The sequence below is a fragment of the Priapulus caudatus genome, unplaced genomic scaffold, assembly GCF_000485595.1.
Source record: "Priapulus caudatus unplaced genomic scaffold, Priapulus_caudatus-5.0.1 Scaffold291, whole genome shotgun sequence".
In the NCBI taxonomy this organism is placed as follows: Eukaryota; Metazoa; Priapulida; class Priapulimorpha; order Priapulimorphida; family Priapulidae; genus Priapulus; species Priapulus caudatus.
The window spans coordinates 162,910-185,524 of NW_014577352.1; the positions used below are offsets into that span (position 1 = coordinate 162,910).

At 41.6% G+C, this 22,615-nt stretch overlaps 3 protein-coding genes across 4 annotated transcripts in view; 2 read left to right on the forward strand and 1 right to left on the reverse strand.

Moving 5' to 3' along the window:
• Window positions 1-3,074, forward strand: part of LOC106808636 (serine/threonine-protein phosphatase 2A 65 kDa regulatory subunit A alpha isoform-like) — a gene marked incomplete in the record, with an annotated part of 9,733 nt that extends 6,659 nt beyond the window's left edge. Inside the window, 3 exon segments of the mRNA XM_014811440.1 lie at window positions 414-556; window positions 965-1,052; window positions 1,412-3,074. Coding sequence (XP_014666926.1) covers window positions 414-556; window positions 965-1,052; window positions 1,412-1,438 — 258 coding nt within the window.
• Window positions 3,075-8,511: 5,437 nt separating this feature from the next.
• LOC106808629 (ataxin-7-like protein 3) lies at window positions 8,512-14,020 on the forward strand. Of its 2 annotated transcripts, none has more exons than XM_014811421.1 (12): window positions 8,512-8,541; window positions 9,413-9,645; window positions 9,780-9,895; window positions 10,378-10,394; window positions 10,631-10,802; window positions 11,118-11,206; window positions 11,473-11,541; window positions 11,703-11,771; window positions 11,886-11,955; window positions 12,457-12,528; window positions 12,874-13,019; window positions 13,162-14,020. In XM_014811421.1, exons 2-12 carry the CDS (start codon window positions 9,484-9,486, stop codon window positions 13,257-13,259), a joined length of 1,080 nt encoding a protein of 359 aa, XP_014666907.1. In that variant the 5' UTR covers window positions 8,512-8,541; window positions 9,413-9,483; the 3' UTR covers window positions 13,260-14,020. The 2 variants fall into 2 exon arrangements, with proteins under 2 accessions (XP_014666907.1, XP_014666906.1); XM_014811420.1 differs by lacking the exon at window positions 8,512-8,541 and adding an exon at window positions 8,572-8,660.
• A 1,448-nt stretch (window positions 14,021-15,468) lies between these two features.
• Window positions 15,469-22,615, reverse strand: part of LOC106808626 (stAR-related lipid transfer protein 3-like) — a 20,670-nt gene continuing 13,523 nt past the window's right edge. Inside the window, exons 12-14 of the mRNA XM_014811418.1 lie at window positions 17,162-17,266; window positions 16,868-16,961; window positions 15,469-16,611 (exon numbers count right to left, since the gene is read on the reverse strand). Coding sequence (XP_014666904.1) covers window positions 16,507-16,611; window positions 16,868-16,961; window positions 17,162-17,266 — 304 coding nt within the window. The 3' untranslated portion in view covers window positions 15,469-16,506. The remainder of the gene's footprint in view (window positions 16,612-16,867; window positions 16,962-17,161; window positions 17,267-22,615) is intronic.

Consider the following 22,615-nt stretch of genomic DNA (forward strand, 5'->3'; position numbering starts at 1 on the left):
TCAGTGTGGATACAGGCTGTGCGTGTTAGTGGGAGTAGGGGTTGCGTGTGTCAGTAATGATGTTCGTGTCAGTGTGAGTGCAGGCTATGTATATTATAAGTACAAGCCCTGTGTGTCACTGTGTATCAGTGTGGATACAGGCTGTGCGTGTTAGTGGGAGTAGGGGTTGCGTGTGTCAGTAATGATGTTCGTGTCAGTGTGAGTGCAGGCTATGTATATTATAAGTACAAGCCCTGTGTGTCACTGTGTATCAGTGTGGATACAGGCTGTGCGTGTTAGTGGGAGTAGGGGTTGCGTGTGTCAGTAATGATGTTCATGTCACTGTGAGTGCAGTCTGTACAGCTCTGCATGTCACTGCGAGGACAGGCTGTCTGGGTGTCTCAGTGTGAGTACAGGCTGATTGTGTGTTGTAGGTTTTGGCAGAGCCTTGTGGAGCGGACATCACAGCCAAGCTGATGCTACCCGTTATAGTCAGCATGGCCGCCGATCCAGTCGCCAACGTTCGCTTCAACGTTGCCAAGACTTTACAGAAAATCGGCCACATATTCGAAAAATCGTGAGTGAAATCGCACGGTTGATTTTTTTCAACCGAACCGCTTTTACTGGGTTAATAGCCAGTGCATTCCTCTACAGTATACGCTGTATATTTCGCGGTGGTTTAATTTTGCGCAAATTTCAGGAACTTGACCGCGAAAATAACAACAAGCGAATAATTAATATCGAATAATACCGAATAATTCATAATTCACCGATTGCAAAAGTAACCACTTGCAAAATTGTCCGTCAAGTTAGAATTCGCGAAAATATCTGTACGCGAAAAATACGGCGTATACAGTATATTGTGCAACACTATACACTATGCTAGTTACTAGCCCATGTTCTCACATAGGTTAGTTGAGACTGATAGTAGAGGGAGGGCAGGTGTAACCTACATAACAAACTGACATTGGCATTTGTGTTTCAGTGTGATTCAGACACAGATCAAGCCAGTGCTAGACAAATTGGCTGCTGATATTGATGCAGATGTCAAATTTTTTGCTTCCGAAGCCCAGGTAAGTTTGGTGCATATTTACTCCACCATGCTGCTTCTCCCCTCTACCACGACCTTTCACTACTATTTCCTTTTCTTCTACCTCTCTACATCTTTTTCTCCACCACTCCGCTTCCTCTATCTTGTTCCACCCTCACTCGCCCCCCACCCCACTATATTTTTTCTCCCTTATTCTCTTCACGCTGTTTGCTTTGTTGAGTACTATTCTTCTATCTATGTCATCCACCAGTTTCTGTTCCCTGCATTCTACCACTCCCCGCTCTTTCTCTCACATCCTCCAGTTGATTCTTTCAATGCTACCAACTAAACGTGATTTATCCGGTTGGTGTTTCACTTACCCGGAATGTTTGTGTCTTTCAGAATGTCATCAACAAACTGGTCGCCTGAGAAGTCTTCACTAATTACATATACCGGTTAAACACTCGAATCTTCATGCAGCCACACTGGCTGTCGTCATCACTCTGTCTATAAGTGGAATTATATTCATATAAGTGTTGTGAAAGCGCACCCATATATCGTGACATAGGATATCGGTGGAATGTCACGATATACACCCATATATCGTGACATAGGATATCGGTGGAATGTCACGATATACACCCATATATCGTGACATAGGATATCGGCGGTATGTCATGATATACACCCATATATCGTGACATAGGATATCGGTGGAATGTCACGATATACACCCATATATCGTGACATAGGATATCGGTGGAATGTCGCGATATGTAACTGTGCTTTCACAACACTACAGAGGTGCCTGTGCGCAATGTCGTCTTCATGTTTCCCTTAAAGTTTAAACCTTATACTCTCTCTATACGCGGTAAACTCGAGTTTTCGGCTGCAGCTTTGGTGTGATAACTGCCCTATAACATTATTTAGGCGTTTCTTACTTGGATCATGGTTACGGTGGCAGTTACTCTGCGCTATTGCACCTGTGCTTTCCAACCTAATAGAAGGACAGAAAGACAGACTTGACCTGTATGGTGTAATGTTACTTGGCTACGCGCAGTGACTGACTGTGTCCAGTTATTATATGATTTAGCCTTGCTGAATGTAGGCGTGATTCAGTGCTGTGTGTCACTGGTGAGCACATATTCACAACTTCGTTCTTTCATTCTCTTGCCTGTTCATTGCAAATATGTCACCTCTTGTGATCGGGGGATACTGATGTCTCGCTTTGTTTTTCGTAATTAATCAAGCAATGCGTTTATTCACCCTCCAGCTGCAGTTAAGTATCATTAGAGAAAATTGATTCACGTAACACTGAATAAGAAACAGAATGGCTGGAGGCTTAAGGTGAATGTGAATTTATATTGCTAAATTTGAGTGAACGTTTTAGAATCCTTACTTCGTAATGAGCTGCTTAATTAAAAACACGTTTGACTTGAGCTAACCGATGTCAGGCAATGCTTAAACCACTTAGAAGACAAGTGTAAAATGACAGGAAACCCGTGTGTATTTATTGTTGTTGATTGAAATGTTTATTGTAGCAGTCTCACCAGACAGAGTAACACCGTCGCTCCTGTTACCTGGCTGTACACCTGACTGCCTGCGTATTCACTAGGTTGTATTGCACTTCCTTGTAGATAAATGCTACCGTATAGATAAACCTGTCTCACTCTTGTGCTTTGCATCGCATATATACCCTCACCCCAACTCCCTGTGTGTAAACCCCTTCCTTTTGCGCTACCCTTCCACTGGTGCAAATTTAGCAAAGCAATTTACATGTGTTTATCTATTCTGTAGCATTTCTTTACAGTAGTATTCAACTTGAAGAATATTAAAACTGGTTTCCTACAGAACTGTGAGAGCTCTTGATTAATCCTCAAGTATAACAGTAGTACATATGTATCCTTAAGTAATTGAACTCTCTCGACATTCGACCCCCATTTAAATCACCTGGTAACCATTGCTAAATGTCTTAGCATGACACTGTATATGTGATCAATTCAATTGTTGTCTAAGTTCATCACTGAAAAATGGTAAATAAAAAGTGAATGTTAGAATTAGGCAATATGATGTGTTTTACGTCTCTTGATTGGATCTTGGTTTTCTTATCGGTAGGCTGGTATAGTCATTTACGCGTGTACTGATCATGGAGAAGAAAAACACACTGGTAATATACTGGGGAATAATAACAATAATAATAAAAAGGGCAGTAAGCTGCTATATCTTCTATTAAGGCTTTGCAGAACGCCTGCCCCTATATAAAAGATACAAACTGGGTTGAGAGAAGAAAGGAGATGTAGCAAGAAACAGAGATGGGGTGGATTGAAAAGCCTAGAGCAACTTCTTTAAACCTGCCCGACTTACAAATACTCGTTGGTTAGCATAGTTCGAAGAAGAAGAGTTCATGCACACGTCCTGTGAAATAAAATCACAACCCCACAATTTCTAAGAGATTATCGGATAAGTCAGGGCCGTATAGGCTAAGAAAATTCCTAGGGGGGGGCAGTGACGGATCCAGGATTTGAAGGAGGGGGTCAGAAACAGGTGGGGGTCTGGGGGTCCGCCCACAGAAAAATGTTAAAATGTAGATCGCAGGAGATGGTATTTGAGGCACTTTGAGTACATGTACAGCCTTCATTCTGACTACGACAATTCTCTTGTAGTAGAACAATTTATCTTTTTTATTTTGCTCAAAAATCTAGGGGGCAGCCGCCCCTTGCCCCCCGTAGGTTACGGCCCTGAGGTCCGTGCAGCATATACCGTTCAGTACATAATCTAGCGACGTTAGTGTATTAGCGCATGCGAAATATCTCACCAGCGGAGGTATATTTTGTGATGAATATGACTTTAATATGGTTATGTCGTATCTAAACATAAATGTCTGGAATTAATTCTTATCAGCAGACCTGTGTTTATAATTGGGAGAGCGCCCTAGCCTGTAGGCTGCAAAACTCAGACTTCATGCCCTCCTGCCCTTCCGCTTGGCTCCCATGTCCTTCGCTCAGCCTCCTTCTTCTTCTACCACCCCTCCGCTATCTTTCCTGCCGCCTTTCCCCAGTCTCTCACCCCTCTCTCCCTCTCAGCAAGCTATATGATATTATATATATATATATATATATATATACAGTTTTCTTTAGTCCGTACTGCACGCCTGAAACGGTGCTCGCGTCTGCAAAATATCTTCCGAGAAGAGTGATATTTTGCAAACATTATGCATTTAAAATGAAGAGGGGTTATCCTAGCGTAGATTTATATGATAATATTTTATCAGTATAGGTCTCTCATAAGAAATAAGAAAAAGACCTTGCATGTAAGGTCCGTGCAGCATATACCAGTCAGTACATAATCTAGCTACGTTAGTGTGTTAGCGCATGCGTAATATCTTACCAGCGGAGGTATATTTTGTGATGAATATGCATTTAATATGGTTATGTGGTATCTAAGCATAAATGTCTGTAATTAATTCTTATCGGCAGACCTGTGTTTATAATTGGGAGAGCGCCCTAGCCTGTAGGCTGCAAAACACCTACTTTATGCCATCGTGTTCTTTCCCTTGCCTCCACTGTGCCTCGCTCAGCCTCCTTCTTCTTCCACCGCCCCCAGCTATCTTCCCTGCCGCCTTTCCTCAGTCTCCCATCCCCTCTCTCCCTCAGCAAGCTATATTATGAAGTTTTCTTCAGACGGCACTGCACGTCTAACACGGTGCGCGCGCATGCGCAATATCTCCCGAGATAAATCGTATTTTGCAAAGTTTATGCATTTAAAATGAAGAGGAGTTATCCTAGCATAGATTTATATGATAACATTCCATCAGTAGACATTATTTAAGAAATAGGAGGAAGACCTTGCATGTAAAGTCCCCGCTGCGTATACCAGTCAGTACACAATCTGGCTACGTTAGTGTGTTAGCGCATGCGAAATATCTCGCCAGAGGAGTTATATTTTGTGATGAATATACAGTTAATATGGTTATGGGGTATCTCGGCATAGAATTCTGTAATTAATTCTTATCAGTAAGCCTGTGTTTATAATTGGGAGAGCGCCCTAGCCTGTAGGGTGCAAAGTGCTACTTTAAAACATGCACGCCTGAAGCGGTGCTCGCGCATGCCAAATATCTCCCGAGAAAAATAATATTTTGCAAAGATTATGCGTTTATAAGAAAGAGAAGCTATCCTAGCATAGATTTTTATAATAACATTTGATCAGTAAACCTCACTTGAGAACTAGGAAGAAGACCGTGCATGTAAGGTCCACGGTGCATATCCCAGTCAGTACACAATCTGGCTACGTTACTGTGTTAGCGCATGCGCAATATCTCACCAGAGGAGTCATATTTTGTGATGAATATGCATTTAAAATGGTTAGTTGTATCTCAGCCTAGATTTCTGTAGTAAATTTTTATCAGTAGACCTGTGTTTATAATTAGGAGAGCGCCCTAGCCTGTAGGGTGCAAAGTGCTACTTTAAAACATGCACGCCTGAAGCAGTGCTCACGCATGCCCAATATCTACCAAGAAAATTAATATTTTGCAAAGATTATGCGTTTATAATGAAGAGGAGTTATCCTAGCATAGATTTTTATGATAAAATTTGATCTGTAAACCTCACTTGAGAACTAGGAAGAAGACCGTGCATGTAAGGTCCACGCTGCATATGCCAGTCAGTACACAATCTGGCTACGTTAGTGTGTTGGCGCATGTAGAATATCTCACCAGAGGAGTTATATTTTGTAATAAATATGCATTTAGTATGGTTAGGGGGTATCTCAGCATAGATTTCTGTAATAAGTTTTTATCAGTAGACCTGTGCTGATAATTAGCAGAACGCCCTAGCCGGTAGAGTGCAAAACACCTACGTTATGCCCTTGTGTCCTTCCCCTTGCCTCCACTGTCTTTCGCTCAGCCTCCTTCTTCTTCTACCGCCCCCAGCTATCTTTTCTCCCGCCTTTCCTCAGTCTCTCATCCCCTCTCTCTTTCAGCAAGCTATATTATGAAGTTCGCTTCAGACGGCACTGAATGTCTAACACGGTGCGCGCGCATGCGCAATATCTCTCGAGAGAAATCGTATTTTGCAAAGATTATGCATTTAAAATGAAGAGGAGTTATCCTAGCATAGATTTATATAATAACATTCCATCAGTAGACATCATTTAAGAAATAGGAGGAAGACCTTGCATGTAAAGTCCCGGCTGCGTATACCAGCCAGTACACAATCTGGCTACGTTAGTGTGTTAGCGCATGCGCAATATCTCACCAAAAGAGTTATATTTTGTGATTAATATGCATATAAAATGGTTAGGGGGTATCTCAGCATAGATTTCTGTAATTACTTCTTATCAGTACACCTGTGTTTTATTACTGGGAGAGCGCCCTAGCCTGTAGGGTGCAAAACACCTACTTTATGCCCTCGTGTCCTTCCCCTTGCCTCCACTGTCCCTCGCTCAGCGTCCTTCTTCTTCTAACGCCCCAGCTATCTTCCCTATCGCATTTCCTCAGTCTCCCATCCCCACTCGCCCTCAGCAAGCTATATTATGAAGTTTTCTTTAGATGGCACTGCACGTCTAACATGGTGCGCGCGCATGCGCAATATCTGCTCAGAGAAATCGTATTTTGCAAAGTTTATGCATTTAAAATAAAGAGGAGTTATTCTAGCATAGATTTATATGATAACATTCCATCAGTAGACATCATTTAAAAAATAGGAGGAAGACCTTGCATGTAAGGTCCCGGCTGCGTATACCAGCCAGTACACAATCTGGCTACGTTAGCGTGTTAGCGCATGCGAAATATCTCACCAGAGGAGTCATATTTTGTGATGAATATGCATTTAAAATGGTTAGGGCGTATCTCAGCATATATTTCTGTAGTAAATTTTTATCAGTAGGCCTGCGTTTATAATTAGGAGAGCGCCCTAGCCTGTAGGGTGCAAAGTGCTACTTTAAAACATGCACGCCGGAAGCGGTGCTCACGCATGCCCAATATCTCCTGTGAAAAATAATATTTTGCAAAGATTATGCGTTTATAAAGAAGAGGAGATATCCTAGCATAGATTTTTATGATAACATTTGATCAGTAAACCTCACTTGAGAACTAGGAAGAAGACCGTGCATGTAAGGTTCACGGCGCATATCCCAGTCAGTACACAATCTGGCTAGGTTAGTGTGTTGACGCATGTGCAATATCTCACCAGAGCAGTTATATTTTGTAATAAACATGCATTTAATATGGTTAGGGGGTATCTCAGCATAGAATTCTGTAATAACTTTCTATCGGTAGACCTGTGCTGATAATTAGCAGAACGCCCTATATAGCCCTACTAGAACGCCCTACTAGAACGCCCTACTAGCTTGTATAGGGTGCAAAACACCTACTTTATGCCCTCGTGTCTTTCCCCTTGCCTCCACTGTCCCTCGCTCAGCCCCCTTCTTCTTCTACCGCCCCAGCTATCTTCCCTGCCGCCTTTCCTCAGTCTCCCATTCCCTCTCTCCTTCAGCAAGCTATATTATGAAGTTCTCTTCAGACGGCACTGAATGTACGTCTAACACGGTGCGCGCGCATGCGCAATATCTCCCGAGAGAAATCGTATTTTGCAAAGTTTATGCATTTAAAATGAAGAGGAGTTATCCTAGCATAGATTTATATGATAACATTCCATCAGTAGACATCATTTAAGAAATAGGAGGAAGACCTTGCATGTAAGGTCCCCGCTGCGTATACCAGTCAGTACATAATCTGACTACGTTAGTGTGTTAGCGCATGCAAAATATCTCACCAGAGGAGTTATATTTTGTGATGAATATGCATTTAATATGGTTATGGGGTATCTCAGCATAGATTTCTGTAATTACTTCTTATCAGTACACCTGTGTTTTATTACTGGGAGAGCGCCCTAGCCTGTAGGCTGCAGAACTCAGACTTTGTCCCCTATCGTCCTTCCGCTTGGCTCCCATGTCCCTCGCTCAGCCTCCTTCTTCGTCTACCACCCCTCAGCTATCTTTCCTGCCGCATTTCCCCAGTCTCCCACCCTTCTCTCCCTCTCAGCAAGTTATATGATATATATATATTATATATATATAGTTTTCTTTAGTCCGTACTGCACGCCTGAAACGGTGCTCGGGCCTGCGCAATATCTCCCGAGAAGAGTGATATTTTGCACAGACTATGCATTTAAAATGAAGAGGGGTTATCCTAGCATAGATTCATATTATAAGCAGTAGCAGTAGATCTCTCATAAGAAATAGGAAGAAGACCTTGCATGTAAGGTGAAGTGGAGTGATCATGCAGTAAGAGAGTAATAGAAGTATGCAATGCAGTAAGTAGAGCATGCACCGAGGTATTCGAGATCTGCATAGAATCTCGGGAGTAAAGAAACTCCGTAAAAATCATAGGTAAACAGATTGTACATAGAAATGTGGGCTAATTGTGTGGCATACTCTATGAGAATAATAGGGTAACGCATAAAGGTTCTTGACCATGCATATATAGTTGTTTATATACTCAGCAGATGGCGCCAGCTCATGGACCGACTACGAATGTAAGTACCATTCTGAACCACTGGCACTGCCACTGGCAATGATCTCTATAATAAAATTTGTTATTAAAGAGTTAATAAATCTGTTATTATAGAGATCAGTGATCTGAACGCTTCCTTCGGTAAATAGTTGAACGTCGATTTTAATATTTTCTGCAGCAGTTGCTGACAAAAAATTGGTCGTTAATATTTGTTGATGTGCCCACATTCACATTGGCCACAATCTATCTTAATCTTATTGTTAATAATGTTATTATTTATTGAATATTGGTAAATAGTTGTATTCACCGGCACTTGAAGCGTTTCAATGAAATATATACGCAGGGGTCGTGTGCTGTGCACGGCGACAGTTAAATATATATATAATACGTATATATTTCATTGAAACGCTTCAAGTGCCTGTGGTTGTATTATAGCCTGCTTTCATTAACTGCCGCAGGCCTGCGGCAGTTAATGAAAGCGGGCTATAGTACTAGAGGCTAGTAGAGCTAACCAACACCTAGCTCCAAGAAACGGTCTTTGCTATGGTTAGAAGACCCTGTGTATATTGACGTTAGTCACACAGCCTGGTCGGGCTAACCAAGACCTATCCTGCGGCAACTGTACGCGGGCTATAGCACTAGAGAAGGCCCGGTGTCCAAAACTAGAATCGACCCATCAGCAGAGGTTCATCCTGTGACTGCGACTACACTGCTAGCTACTGTCTACTCGGTTACGTTATCGTATCGTGTGTTATCATTGAAAATACAATCACAATGATATCAATGGTGGGCTGATGGCACTGCAACGCCAACGCAGCTACGTCAGCAAAACAATTTAGCTCAGGAGGTCTGCTCAATAATAAAAAATATTCATAACTGTCTATTTTCGTCAGTATATTCCAACATATAGCGCTGGAACGCATTCACGACGAGTCATTGCGCATGGCAGGAGCGCGGAGTGAGAATGTCTATGTATGGCAGCAGCGTGGTGGAGTTCATTAACAGCAACCCGGGAAGCATCCTGTTTGATGACAGCGACGACCAGGATGACGACGCAGAAGAGGCCAGGCTGAGCGACTCTCCTGGCTGCGGCTCCTCCCCAGAACCGGACACGGACATGCACAACGTAAGCAGCTGTACAGTGGTGCCCTCTTCTGGGTGCTGTGCATGTAAGCAGCTGTACGGTGGTGCCCTCTCGTGGGTGTCATGAAAAGTTCAAAAAGTTTTGGTAATTTTTAATCAACTTTCGTTTATTCTCAGGCTGTGGTTCAGGAAATCTACCTCGAAATACTGGACGAAGTCATTCTGGGGCTGGCATTTGAGATTCATCGTTCAGTGAAGCTGGGCACCTTCTTTCTAGGAGACTCTGACCCTCAGTAAGCGCTTGCCGTGACAAACCTTGACCTTGAAATGATAATGACAGTAGAGCAGAAGTTTCGTAGTACGTATGGCAGATTTTCGGTACCAAGTACAGTTGCATAGTAGTATGTGAGAACTGAATTCCAAGCCTGAATCGACCGTATATAGTCAGAAAGTTGTTATAGTTATTACGGTGAGGTTTAGAATAGGTTCATCAGATTTTCTGATAATACAGATGACAGAGTGTGAAATTAGCACTTTTCTGTTGTAATGCATTACTTCCATTATTACTTCATAAGTAGTAGAAAAATTTGTGTATATGGTAGGAGCAATTCACCTCATTCAAGTATGTCAAGAGATGAAGTCAAAGTCAACTAGAGGCAGTTGCCAAAACTTGCTAACTGGTTAATTACATTGATTTATCGTAAAATAGATTTATTCTAATATTTTACTTGTGTTATTACCCCTAGTTTCTCATGGATTGTTTGAATTTTTGCAGGAGTTTAAAGCAGTTTGGTGAGTACAATAAACAAAGGAAGGAAAATAAACAGAAATACAATAGATGTACATATTTCACAGTTAGTTTTACAGTTAGTTTTAGATTGTACATTAAGTGCCTAACAGCAGAGGACTTTCTTGGATAACTGAGTACTTTTTTGCTTCCTGTCAAATGTGAATTCCTTACTGTCTTTGTCTCTGTCAATCTTGTTACGTACAAGCAACTACAGTTGTGCCGATTGCTCGCTGTGCAGAGATACAAGAGGAGAAGGGTCGTGATGTGTTTGGCAAGCTGCCGATGAAGAACAAAAATTATGACTGTGTGTGTCCGAACTGCTCGCGCAACCTCGCCGCCTCTAGGTTTGCGCCACACCTAGAGAAGTGCATGGGTATGGGCAGGAACAGCTCTCGGCTAGCCAGCAAACGGTAAGAGAGTGCTTGCACACATGCACACACAGCCGCACACATGCACGCACACACAAGCACCCACGCATGCATTCACGCACACACACGGACATACACACACACACACACACACACACACACACACACACACACACACACACACACACACACACACACACACACACATATATACACATGAACACATGTGCCTTGAACAAAGGATGCAGTCTTTCTCCTGCATTGTGGTGTGAGGCTTCCTTCTGTTGTATCTCTTATTCGTAATATGTAGCCTGTGCTGTGTGTCTGTTGTGTAATAGAGATACCTTGCATCTACAGAATCGCAAACTCTGGGAAGAATGACAGTGATAACGATGAAAATGATAATGACAGAGATGATGATTGGAGCTACAGAGCTGACAAAAAGGGTAAGTGACACCAGTAAAAAGACATGGTGGTCAACTAATTCTTCACTTTTGTGTATAAGCATGGTGAATGCTACCGATGCACAAACTCTTCATGAATAAATCAGCGGTGACACCAGCACAAGAATGATAAATGTCACCAGTGCGTGATGAACTGGGAGTGACGTTGCAACGTCACATGTTATCAGCATGATGACTTCGAAATGTGTGATGTTGGTCTTGCTTCATCTTCATACTGCCTAATGCTGAGTGTTGTTCTTGTGTTGTAGTGCGCAATAAAAGAAAAGACAGAAGCAACAACTCCCCTCGTAGAGCGAAGGCGTCAAAACTGGGTTGCGGTAATTATAAACCCTGTTGGCAACACATACACAGTGCCACATTGCGATATTTTATCTCCGCTTCCATTTATAGATGCTTTCTTTATCAGAAAACCACAGTGCCACTATTATTGTGATATTATTACGTGAGTGTCGTTAACCGCATGTGATGTTTATTATAGGAGAGCTGGCAACCATTGTAGTCCAATCCGGAGACCTGCCTACACCAAACTACGAGGCTCTAAGCTGGGGTGAGTACTCTCCCACCCTCACTGTGGAGGCAGGTGTACGGTGAGCAGTAGATAACTCAACAAGCGCTGATGTACCGACGTCCGAATTCATGTGCTGCATCTTGTGATTTTCAGAGGAACGTAAACTTCTGCTGATGCAGACTTGTGGAGTCATATCTGAGCATACCAAGAAGATGTGTACCAGGTAGCAGCACATTTCTTATGCATTTTAATTTGGCTGGCACATCCGATACTTTCTTTAGCTTTTTACACATTTACGATCTTAGTCGGTTAGTTAATGGCACACGTTAGCATTACATACACTTATGCCCAGGGGCGCGTACAGGGGGAGGGGGGTTCAGGGGGTCCGGACCCCCCCCCCCCGCTCGCGCAGAAAACTCATCTAAGGGGGTCTAATTTCAAAATTTTTATGGGGGAGGGCCCCCCAGACCCCTCCTTCGCGTGCTCGCAAGTTTGGGTTACGGTTAGACCCCCCTGGTCCAAATCCTGTACACGCCCCTGATGCCTTCAGTGCATGTATGTGTTTGTATTTGAATTACATGCAATAAAGATTTAATAATAATGATTGGGTCAGCTCTCTCAAGAGTTTCTGTGAACAGAAGGAATGGGAAATTAGCGCGACACATGTACGGTCCTGCATTGTTGCCAAGCTTTAATACGAGTGCATACTTGTTATTACATTCAGGTCACATCGATGTCCGATGCATACAGACGAGCAGCGCAAGTCTGTGAGACTATTTCTTCTCGGACAACTCGGGTAACTATCACTGCGTTCACGCGAATCTAAGGCAGTCTAAACAGCGGGATTCATACACCCGCGTGTAACATACATTCGTTGAATTTGTTACACTTTATGAAAACTGTATAGATGTATCATTCTGTTTAGATGTTGTGTGAAGTAGTGTTAGTTTTTTGTGTGAAGTAGTGTTAGTTTTTTGTGTGAAGTAGTGTTAGTTTTTTGTGTGAAGTAGTGTTAGTTTTTTGTGTGAAGTAGTGTTAGTTTTATGAAAACTGCATAGATGTATCAGTCTGTTTAGTTGTTGTGTGAAGAGTGTGCTGTTTTCTCTGTTTCTCTAGCTAACTGTGGCAGTCTTGTTTGTAGGGCATCTCAGCTAGAGAGCGAGGAGGTTCATGTCGACATCGATACGTATGATGATGGTGACAGCCAGTCTCTTCGTGACTCACTGCACTGGGAGGTGTCTGCTTCGAACAACCCCAGCCCAGCTGACTCCACCTCCACCACCAACAGTAGGCACTATTCATGCTTTACATATTGCCACAGTAACTGTGCCATTTCAGAACTTTTAAAAATCAAACGTTGCTGCCGTAAAGAATTGACCAACGTTTCTATAACCTGTAAGCTTAACTATTAAATGCTCGTTAACCACAGGCACAAATTCCAAAAAAAGCAAGAAGTCGAAGGGATATCGTAAGAAGAAAAACGTACGACCCCCGACACCTGCTATAGAGACTATCACCCTGAACTGACCTGCCAGTAATGCAGCTCCTGAACAGCTTCATCTAGCTCCTAATTATCTCCACTAATTGGAAATTAGTGGAAGCCCTCAGAGAATCTGCACCGCAATCCACGATGTGTGTAATTGATGTATCAAGTGTCAACTGTAGAATAAATAAATCTCTTCACTTTTGCCATTCTGAGTGGATGCAAAATCTGATTGGTTTCGCTGGCGTGGTCACTGTGTACGTTTAGTGTTCCTGGCATGATCTGAGTGCTTTCTAAAGTTATATGAGTTTACCTCAGACCTGTAACGTTGTACGGAGCTTACGGATTCACGGTGAAAAGTTCTTATGTTGGGTGTAAACTGTAAATGCAGACAGTGCATTGTGGTGGTAACACCAGGGTTGTGTAAGAATTAGCAGAGTAATATATTGTCAGCATGGTTACTGCTTGCTTCTGTTTGTACATATAGTTTATTGTAAAATGCTTGGTTGTAGAAAACGTTTTATTTAAATGTGACATTTGATAATGGCATAAAGCATTTATCCTGTGATTCTGCAATGTGGTAGAATATAAACCTCGATTAACGTGGTTATTTAAAACCAGTATGACAGCTTGAGGTTATAGATTTCAAGTATTGCAAGCTGCTTGTCTAACAGGATTTATAGGTGAGCAGCCGCACTGGGAAGGTATGATCTTGTTGTATTTGTGCATGAACACTACCGCTGATGCATGAAGTGTAAAAAATGTCACAATAAAGACGAAAACACAATGTATTGTTGTAAAAGAATGGTTGGAGTATTGTGTACTTCTAAAAAAAACTGCCTCTAACATTAAAATAATTTATTTTATAACCATTACACGATGAATGGGTTCCCATCTTCTGTTAAACATCTGTTCTTCTATCATGGTTCCCACGAAAATGTGAATTATTTTTGCAAGGACTTTTCAAGGACATTTCAATGACATGTTTTTTTCAAGGAGAATCTGTGACAAGTAGTTTTAGCTTTTTAGAGTCATCATATATACCTTAGATTCATATATAAAGCAAAAATAGTTGTTTTACACGAGCGCCGACAGCAGATTTAAAAAAATGCTATAGTTCGCCGATTACCGATGTACATAATAGTCGTTTCATATTGTCATTCACGTAGATTCATGTGATGGTCCTGTGACAATATGTAAAGCTTTGATGTAACATGTATCACTCGGAACTATATATCACACAATGTACTGTGTATCACTCAGAAATTTTATTATTTTAACTGCTATGCTCAACACTTGCATTTATCAGAATTTTTCTCCATGAAATACATGCAATAAAGATTAAATAATAATCATAATAATAAACAGTTGCCGGTTCTTTACGCTGACCTTTTATCTGCTGTGTCAGGCAGTAACATTAACAGTGAATCATTTATTCCTTACTCCCCTCTCGCGGATGGTATCGCCCATGACCAGTCAAGCATGGAAAAACTTTTGCAGGTAAATGGCCGTATTTCAGCCGAAACTTTTTCACTCCTCGATGCACAAAATGTGAATTTACGCCTATAATACACGCGTACGCGTGTGTGCGACCATACCCGCATGTGCGGGTCCGTTAGTGTGTGTGCATGTGTGTTTGTGTGACTGTAAAAATGCGTTTTATAGTCGTATAATCATATTTTATGCTTTGGGGGGATGAAAATGTTGAGGCTGAAAACCAGCCATTTGCCTGGCAAACTTTTCACCGTGCAACTGATGCCGTGAGCGATACTATCCGCGAGAGGAAGATGAAAATATTGAGGGGAAGGGAGTGAGAGGGTAGGAGGAAAGAAAGAGGAGAGAAAGGAGGTACGGACGGAGGGAGGAATGCAGGCGGAGATGTGCACACGCACGCGAAGTCACACGCGCAGACAAACGCACGTACGGCACAAACGGCACCTTCTAATATAGTTACTTCTCTCGCCTTCCGCTCACCCTCCCCTTCCCCCCGTGACTCTCTCTCGCTCGCTCGGTCTCTCTCTCAATATTTCTCTTCACGCACGCATGCACGCACGCACACACATACACTCTCTCTCTCTCTCTCGCTCTCTTTGTATCTCTATCTCGCAATTTTTCTCTTTCTCGGGCACTATTTATATATATATACATACACACGTGTATGTATGTACGTACGTACGTATATACCCCTACACCCGGTATTTGCGTCTTGGACAATAGATATCTCACTCGATGAACAAAACATGCACTGAAGTATTAGTATTTGTAAAACAAGTTTATTTAGTGCAAAAATTTGCACATCATCTTGCTTGTCAAGTATTCTATGATGTAAGCCTATAACATTGTAACGCCCACGTTAAAAGTAGTTGCTGCCAACAGTTTTTATTTTAAATAACTTTAACTTTTCATAATGTAACATAAGTGATATTTGAAGACAACCTTAACTTAACAACATTCTAGAAATACTAAATAATATTACCACCATGATTTCATGGTACCGATTTGTTGCTCCAGCACAGCGAGTATTTTTCGTTATTATAAAACAGTAAAAATTTTATTATCATAACTAAAATCATGCATAGTTCAACAAAAACAATGCTGAACGCTCGAGCAGTTATTCTTTAAAGAAACTTAATTACAAAATCAACTGCCATATAGTGCAGTAGGTATACCATTTCGCGTATGTACATACAAGGCCAGGGAGACATAATTACTCTATTATGTTAAAACCAATGTTGACAAGAATTATTTTGTGCTCTGGTTTGGTTAAAAAAATTTGCCTGACAAATATGCATTTAGAAGTCTCCTTCAGTTTACCATTTGTACATTTAAACAACATCATAACCGCGTTTGTATATTTAATAAAAAGGTTTTAAAGTGATACACGATAATGTGGAATGATCTATAATCGGTCTTTACCATAAGTCCAATCTAAGAACGACAACCAACGTCATGAATGTGGATCGTCTGTGACATCGTGATTGTCGGCTGCATGAACAATGCTACGCATGCAGTGCTGCCACTCTTGAGAACCAGCCTGGCGGCAACACGCAACTAGCAAAATCCCATACCTTCCTCGTGACTTAAATCCCTAATTACAGACACCACCCAGAGTTCTCCAACTGGTTTGATCTATACATAGTCAATATACATCTATACTAATAACTGCTCCCTGAACAAGCTTCTATTGCCCTTTCCCCATCAGTAAAAAATGTAGCAATAATAGAGTCTTGACGAATCAATCCTGCAGGGGGCAGTAGTGTCACACTGGCCAAAAACCGAGCAACTTCACTGCTATACAGTATTGTAGGCTTCGGCCACGTACTTGCGCAGATACGACATGTAGTCTACCATCATGGTAGCTATACCTTGTTCCACCAGCGCTTGCGGAAGCCAACCCTATCAGGAAAATAACCAGTAAGCCATCAACTCAGACAACCTTACATATTAAAGATGTGCATAATTACACTCCAGTGTAATTTAAATGTGTACTTTTAACGTGTACAGTCTTCAAAACATGGAGTCTTCATCACCAGGCAGCCAGGAGTGCAAAATATAGATAATATATATAATATATTATGATCGATATCTGACTGATATCACTAACAACTGAATGGAAATATGATGGTACAGGGCATGCTAAGGTGAAACACACCTTTAGGTTAGAGTTAACCACCCATGTAAATATGCACTTGTCAGGGTTATTAGGTGCACTCTTGATGACGTATCCTGCTACTCTGTTCTCTCCTCTGCAAGAACACACAGAAAAAAAAATTCAAAAGTGAGAAGAGAGAAGTGTCATCAGAAAGAATGCATCATAACTGCCATACGATTGTCACAATCACACTTCAGTAGTTACTCCCACAGCTCAGAAACACTGCTGCAACTTATACAATCACACACTTTAAAATCCATGCCCTAGAACTCGTAGTTAGACTGTCACCGATACCTGACGTATTTGTTCGTCGGCAGCATCTCAGCATGGTTAGTCCCGCAGCCTGCAGACAGGTATACGCCATCTCGTTTCTCGATGCAGCGTGCTGTCACAAAGTCCCTGGAAAGGTAATGAGCTCGTGAGAAAACACACACGGAAAGCAACAGCAACAACAACAGCAACAACAACAACAGCAACAACAACAACAGCAACAACAACAGCAACAACAACAACAGCAACAACAACAACAGCAGCAACAACAACAGCAGCAACAGCAATAGCCACAACAGCCACAACAGCAACAACAACAACAGCAACAACAACAATAACGAGTTGTTACGGATGGTCTACTGGTGATACGAAGTTCTGCGGTCGTACTGCTCACCTACTGCTGACAGTACCGCGCTCCCACATCCGCCGTCACCGTGTAAATCACATCCACGTGTTCATTCACATGCTGCAACACCTGAAACAAGCACACCACAATGACTCAACACTGCGTCACGGAGTCCCGAGAAAAAACACCCCGATCAGCTGTCTCGCCTGAGTCATAGATCATTAACCTCGGTGGTTTATATTATCACGAGTGTATAGAGAAATCTCTATATTATACACTCCTGATATTATATTATATAGATATTATTATTGGTTACTGGTTAGATTATATAATTAACCTTAAGCATTGGTTTACAGCGAACAAGAACAACACCTCGCCAACTGTTGTTGCGAAACCAGCGGCTTCTTATGGCACTTAACCTGGCATGCAATAATCTTGCCGTAAGTTAAACGAATGCACAGAGGCAGCGCTGCATGTCCTTACCCGGTTCTCCAGCAACGTTGGGTTCCATAATGGCGCCTTGGAGATATCCTGTATCATCTAGCCTGAAGATTTCTTTGGCACTCGTTGCTATTTCTGCCTGTAGAGTGAGAAACAGTCGCTATCAGTTAGAAGATAAATACACCTATTGAAGTGGCGGTGATAGCAGGGTGCCATAGAGTTTTAAGCAGTGTGATGAGACACTTGCAGCAGCAAAACATTGTGGTAGGGCCATATAATGCACCATGGTGGATGACTCGTGGGAAACCATTCAATTATATATCAAACTAGAGCACTCGGAGAGCACAGACCTCCGCCAAGGCAGCTGAATTCTCTCATGTGAAATTTTTTATTAATTAATTAATTAAGTGGAAAAATTAATTAATTAAATAATTAATTGGATCCGGATTAGTGCGAGCGTGCAGGTGGGGGAAGACTGTGGTTGCCCCTTAGCCTGTGGTTGCGTGTTTGTAAGTCTACAGCCAGCGCACACTAGCGAAAGTGAACTGAAACGTGCATGGTAACAAACACACAAACCCACAAAACACACAACCAACACTCAAAGACACGCCGGTGAAAAACATAACCTCCGCCAAGCCCCTGACGGAGGTAATCACATATAATGGATGACGCCAAACATTGCTATCCTCCATCTGATGATCTTTTCTTTTGATGCAAGCCGGCAACTTTGTGCTTCACAGATGGCAGCCAGACAAGCCTGGTATCAACTCAGCATGGGGTGCTGTGCCTGCTTTTTATTAGGGACAGCCAAACATGCGTGCACTCCACTAGGCTCGACCAGATATGCTCACACGCTATAGGATACGCACCTGTAGAATGAAACATTTTCCTATCGGCTGCCACTTGATGCTGTGAACGGTGTCGGAGCCCGACTGCTTTTCCATGTGCCACTTCTCACGTGAGTTGAGGATGTCTAGCAGCATCGCCATCGCTTTCTTGCTCAGCTCAATGTGATGCGAATCCTACCAGGGCAACAGATGTCAGATCATTACAACCTTAGTGTTACAGCGACCAACAATCGTCAGCGAATCAGGACCCTCGCATTACAGCGAGCAACTAATGTCAGCGAATCAGGACCCTCGCGTTACAGCGAGCAACTAATGTCAGCGAATCAGGACCCTCGCGTTACAGCGAGCAACAATCGTCAGCGAATCAGGACCCTCGCATTACAGCGAGCAACAATCGTCAGCGAATCAGGACCCTCGCGTTACAGCGAGCAACAATCGTCAGCGAATTAGGACCCTCGCATTACAGCTAGCAACTAACATCAGCGAATTAGGACCCTCGCTCTACAATCGCTGTCTATGAAATCAACGAATCGTGAGCCCGGTTCCAGCAATGACCGTCTGCGATCAGCGAATCATACTTAAGCCACAGTCCAACGCTGACCAGTACACGTCAGTGAACCGACAATCCTTGAGTCATGTTAAACCTTTCCTTGTACGTCAATACAGCTCTGAGCTTAGACGGCTGCAACACTAGTCATGATAGTAGAGCAATACTAGTGTCGTGCTAGCCGACAGCTCAACCACATTTACTAGTTCTCTCAACCCCTATTTACCTCGATTTTTATGTCGAGCGAATGCGAGTGCCTTGACTTTAGAAACCAAATCATTGTATATGACTGTGTAAAGATATCTAGGTGTTACTCCCTGGACACAAATATCTGGTGCTGATCACAACTATCCAGTGTGATAGCTCATACACAGCTATATGATGTTATACACAGCTATCCAGTGTGATAGCCCATACACAGCTATCTGATGCCATACACAGCTATCCAATATGAGAGCCGACGCACACTGATGCAACAGCTGGTTGCGACTATTACATGATGTCTTTGGAGCATACATCGATGTGCCGAAGCCCCAGGCACCGCTCACCTATTGGCTGCACATGCTCGCACGTGTATGGCATGATATGGGTCAGTGGCAAGCTACTCCTAATGTTCCTTCCCCACACGACACGAAACGCAGTCACCACCCCGTATATAGGACATAAGTGACGTGCCTAATTTGCACTCACCTCAGTGAAGTGCATAATTTATTTGAAGTGTATACTCTATTAATCACTCTCCTGACGGCATGACATCCCCGGCACATGACGTTGATGTTGTGACATGATGACATGATATTGTGACATGATGACATAATATTGTGACATGATGACATGATATTGTGACATGATAACATAATATTGAGGTAGGTGAGCATATAGTTGACACAGGACTAGGCTACGGAGACTGGTTAAGATTGTGTTGGCAACATCCATACAGACATGAGGATACGCCACTATGATGAGAATAATATAAGACACAAGGATGAGATGATATTGTGCTCTGAAGACGCACAGTATTATAGCAATAACAGGACACTGCCACTGTACCGACAACAGGTGTCATTAATTATAGCAACTGTTGCGGAGCAAGTTAGTAGGTTACGAGTTCAGTGACATTGTTTGACAGCAGCTACATATACGTTCAGTGACAGCCAGTGTATGCCTTCTGGGCATGGTCCAACCTAATTTAGGAAGCACCTACAAAAAGTCATAGACAAACTCATGCGACAATCGAGTAAAAGTCTCACCACGAAGAAAAAAACGGAAAGGTGGCCACTGCTAGACTGACAGCTTGCGCTAATGGGACAAAACAGGGTGAGAAAACAGAATCGTGACTATAGAGAGGAAAACACATGCTAAATGAGTATTTATCCTAACAGCACCCTTAAAACATTTCTTGCCAATTTCGTTCAATAATGACATAACAACAGATGTTTAAATACGTATGTGTAAATAAACTATTAATTAATAAATAATAAAGAACATAGATGTATCCCTAACCTCTTGAAGAATTGTGATGAAGTCATTTTGAAACATTATAGCAAATTTATTCGAAATACTAAATATATTGGTAGAATAAGTATTGTAAACATCTTATTATTCTGAAACTTTTCAGCTCACAGAAGGTATATAATACACCTATTAAACACATGCTATAAAAACATAGGCTAGCTCTGTTAGTTCTATGTCAAATAAAATATGGTAATACGTGCACAATGATGACAACGACCACGCGATTATCCGATTATAGTCAATTATCAATTGGTTTGGTGTAACTGATAATAAACTACAAAATTTCAGTCGATTCCCATCATTAGGATGTGATACATGTGATTCGGATTACAAATTGTGATACGGGATAATGCGAGGTGCCCGCACGATGCGAATTGAAGATAATATTGATTCAGTGTTGATAATGTTGATTTAATGTTGATAGTGTTCAATGAAGATCATGTTGATTCAATGTTGATACTGTTGAATGAAGATAATGTTGATTCAATGTTGATAATGTTGAATGAAGATAATGTTGATTTAATGTTGATTGATAATGTTGAATGAAGATAATGTTGATTCACTGTTGATAATGTTGAATGAAGATAATGTTGATTCAATGTTGATTGATAATGTTGAATGAAGATAATGTTGATTTCACTGTGATAATGTTGAATGAAGATAATGTTGATTCAATGTTGATTGATAATGTTGAATGAAGATAATGATGATTCAATGTTGATAAGTTTTGAATAAAGATAATGTGATTAATGTTGATAGTGTTCAATGGCAGATAATGATGATTCAATGTTGATTGATAATGTTGAATGAAGATAATGTTGATTCAATGTTGATAATGTTGAATGAAGATAATGTTGATTTAATGTTGATTGATTAATGTTGAATGAAGATAATGTTTGATTAGGTCACTGTTGATCGACACAATGTTGGAATGCAGATTAATGTTGATATCAATGTTGATAATTGTTGAAATTGAAGAATAATGTTGATTCAATGTTGATAATGTTGAATAAAGATATGTTGATTCATGTTGATTTGATAATGTTGAATGAAGATAATGTTGCCATTCAATAACTGGTTGATTAATATGTTGATGAAGATAATGTTGTCGATTCTAGATAACCAGCATGTGATAATTGTGAATGAAGAACATATGATAGATTCAATGTTGAGCCTTTGATAATGTTGAATGAAGATAAGTGTTGATTCACTGTTTGAAATGTTGAATAACGATAAGGTTGATTCAATGTTTTGATACATTGCAATATGTTGAATGCAAGATAATGTTGATTCACAACTGTTGATATATTGAATGCAGATAATGCAGATTAGGAGATAATTGTGGTGACGGATACAGCGATGGTCCCGTCGATTGTGAAATGGAATAGTGTTGTGCTTACAGACAGCTGAATCATGCGATCCGGCCCCGTGTCACGTGTCCCGTGTGGCACGATGAGGACTCAGCTCTGCATCTTCAAACAACTCCGCTCAGACTCTGCAACAGAAAGGCCAGTGCGCGACATGACATGGTCGCCTACAAATGCTCCCGATCGTAGGTATCATACACATCCATTCACAGACACTTCGCGATGTTTTGTATCACAATCACAGAGCACAGTGAGACGACTGTTTTATTTTCTTTGCCCTGTTAATAAAGCATTTAAGCAGGAAGTCTGTGCCCTACGTGGCTAGGCCTGACGCATGCAGGGCTCGCCTCCTGGATGTTTTAAAGGTTGAGCCATACTAAGGACTGTGAGCCACACCAAAGTTATTTATTTAGC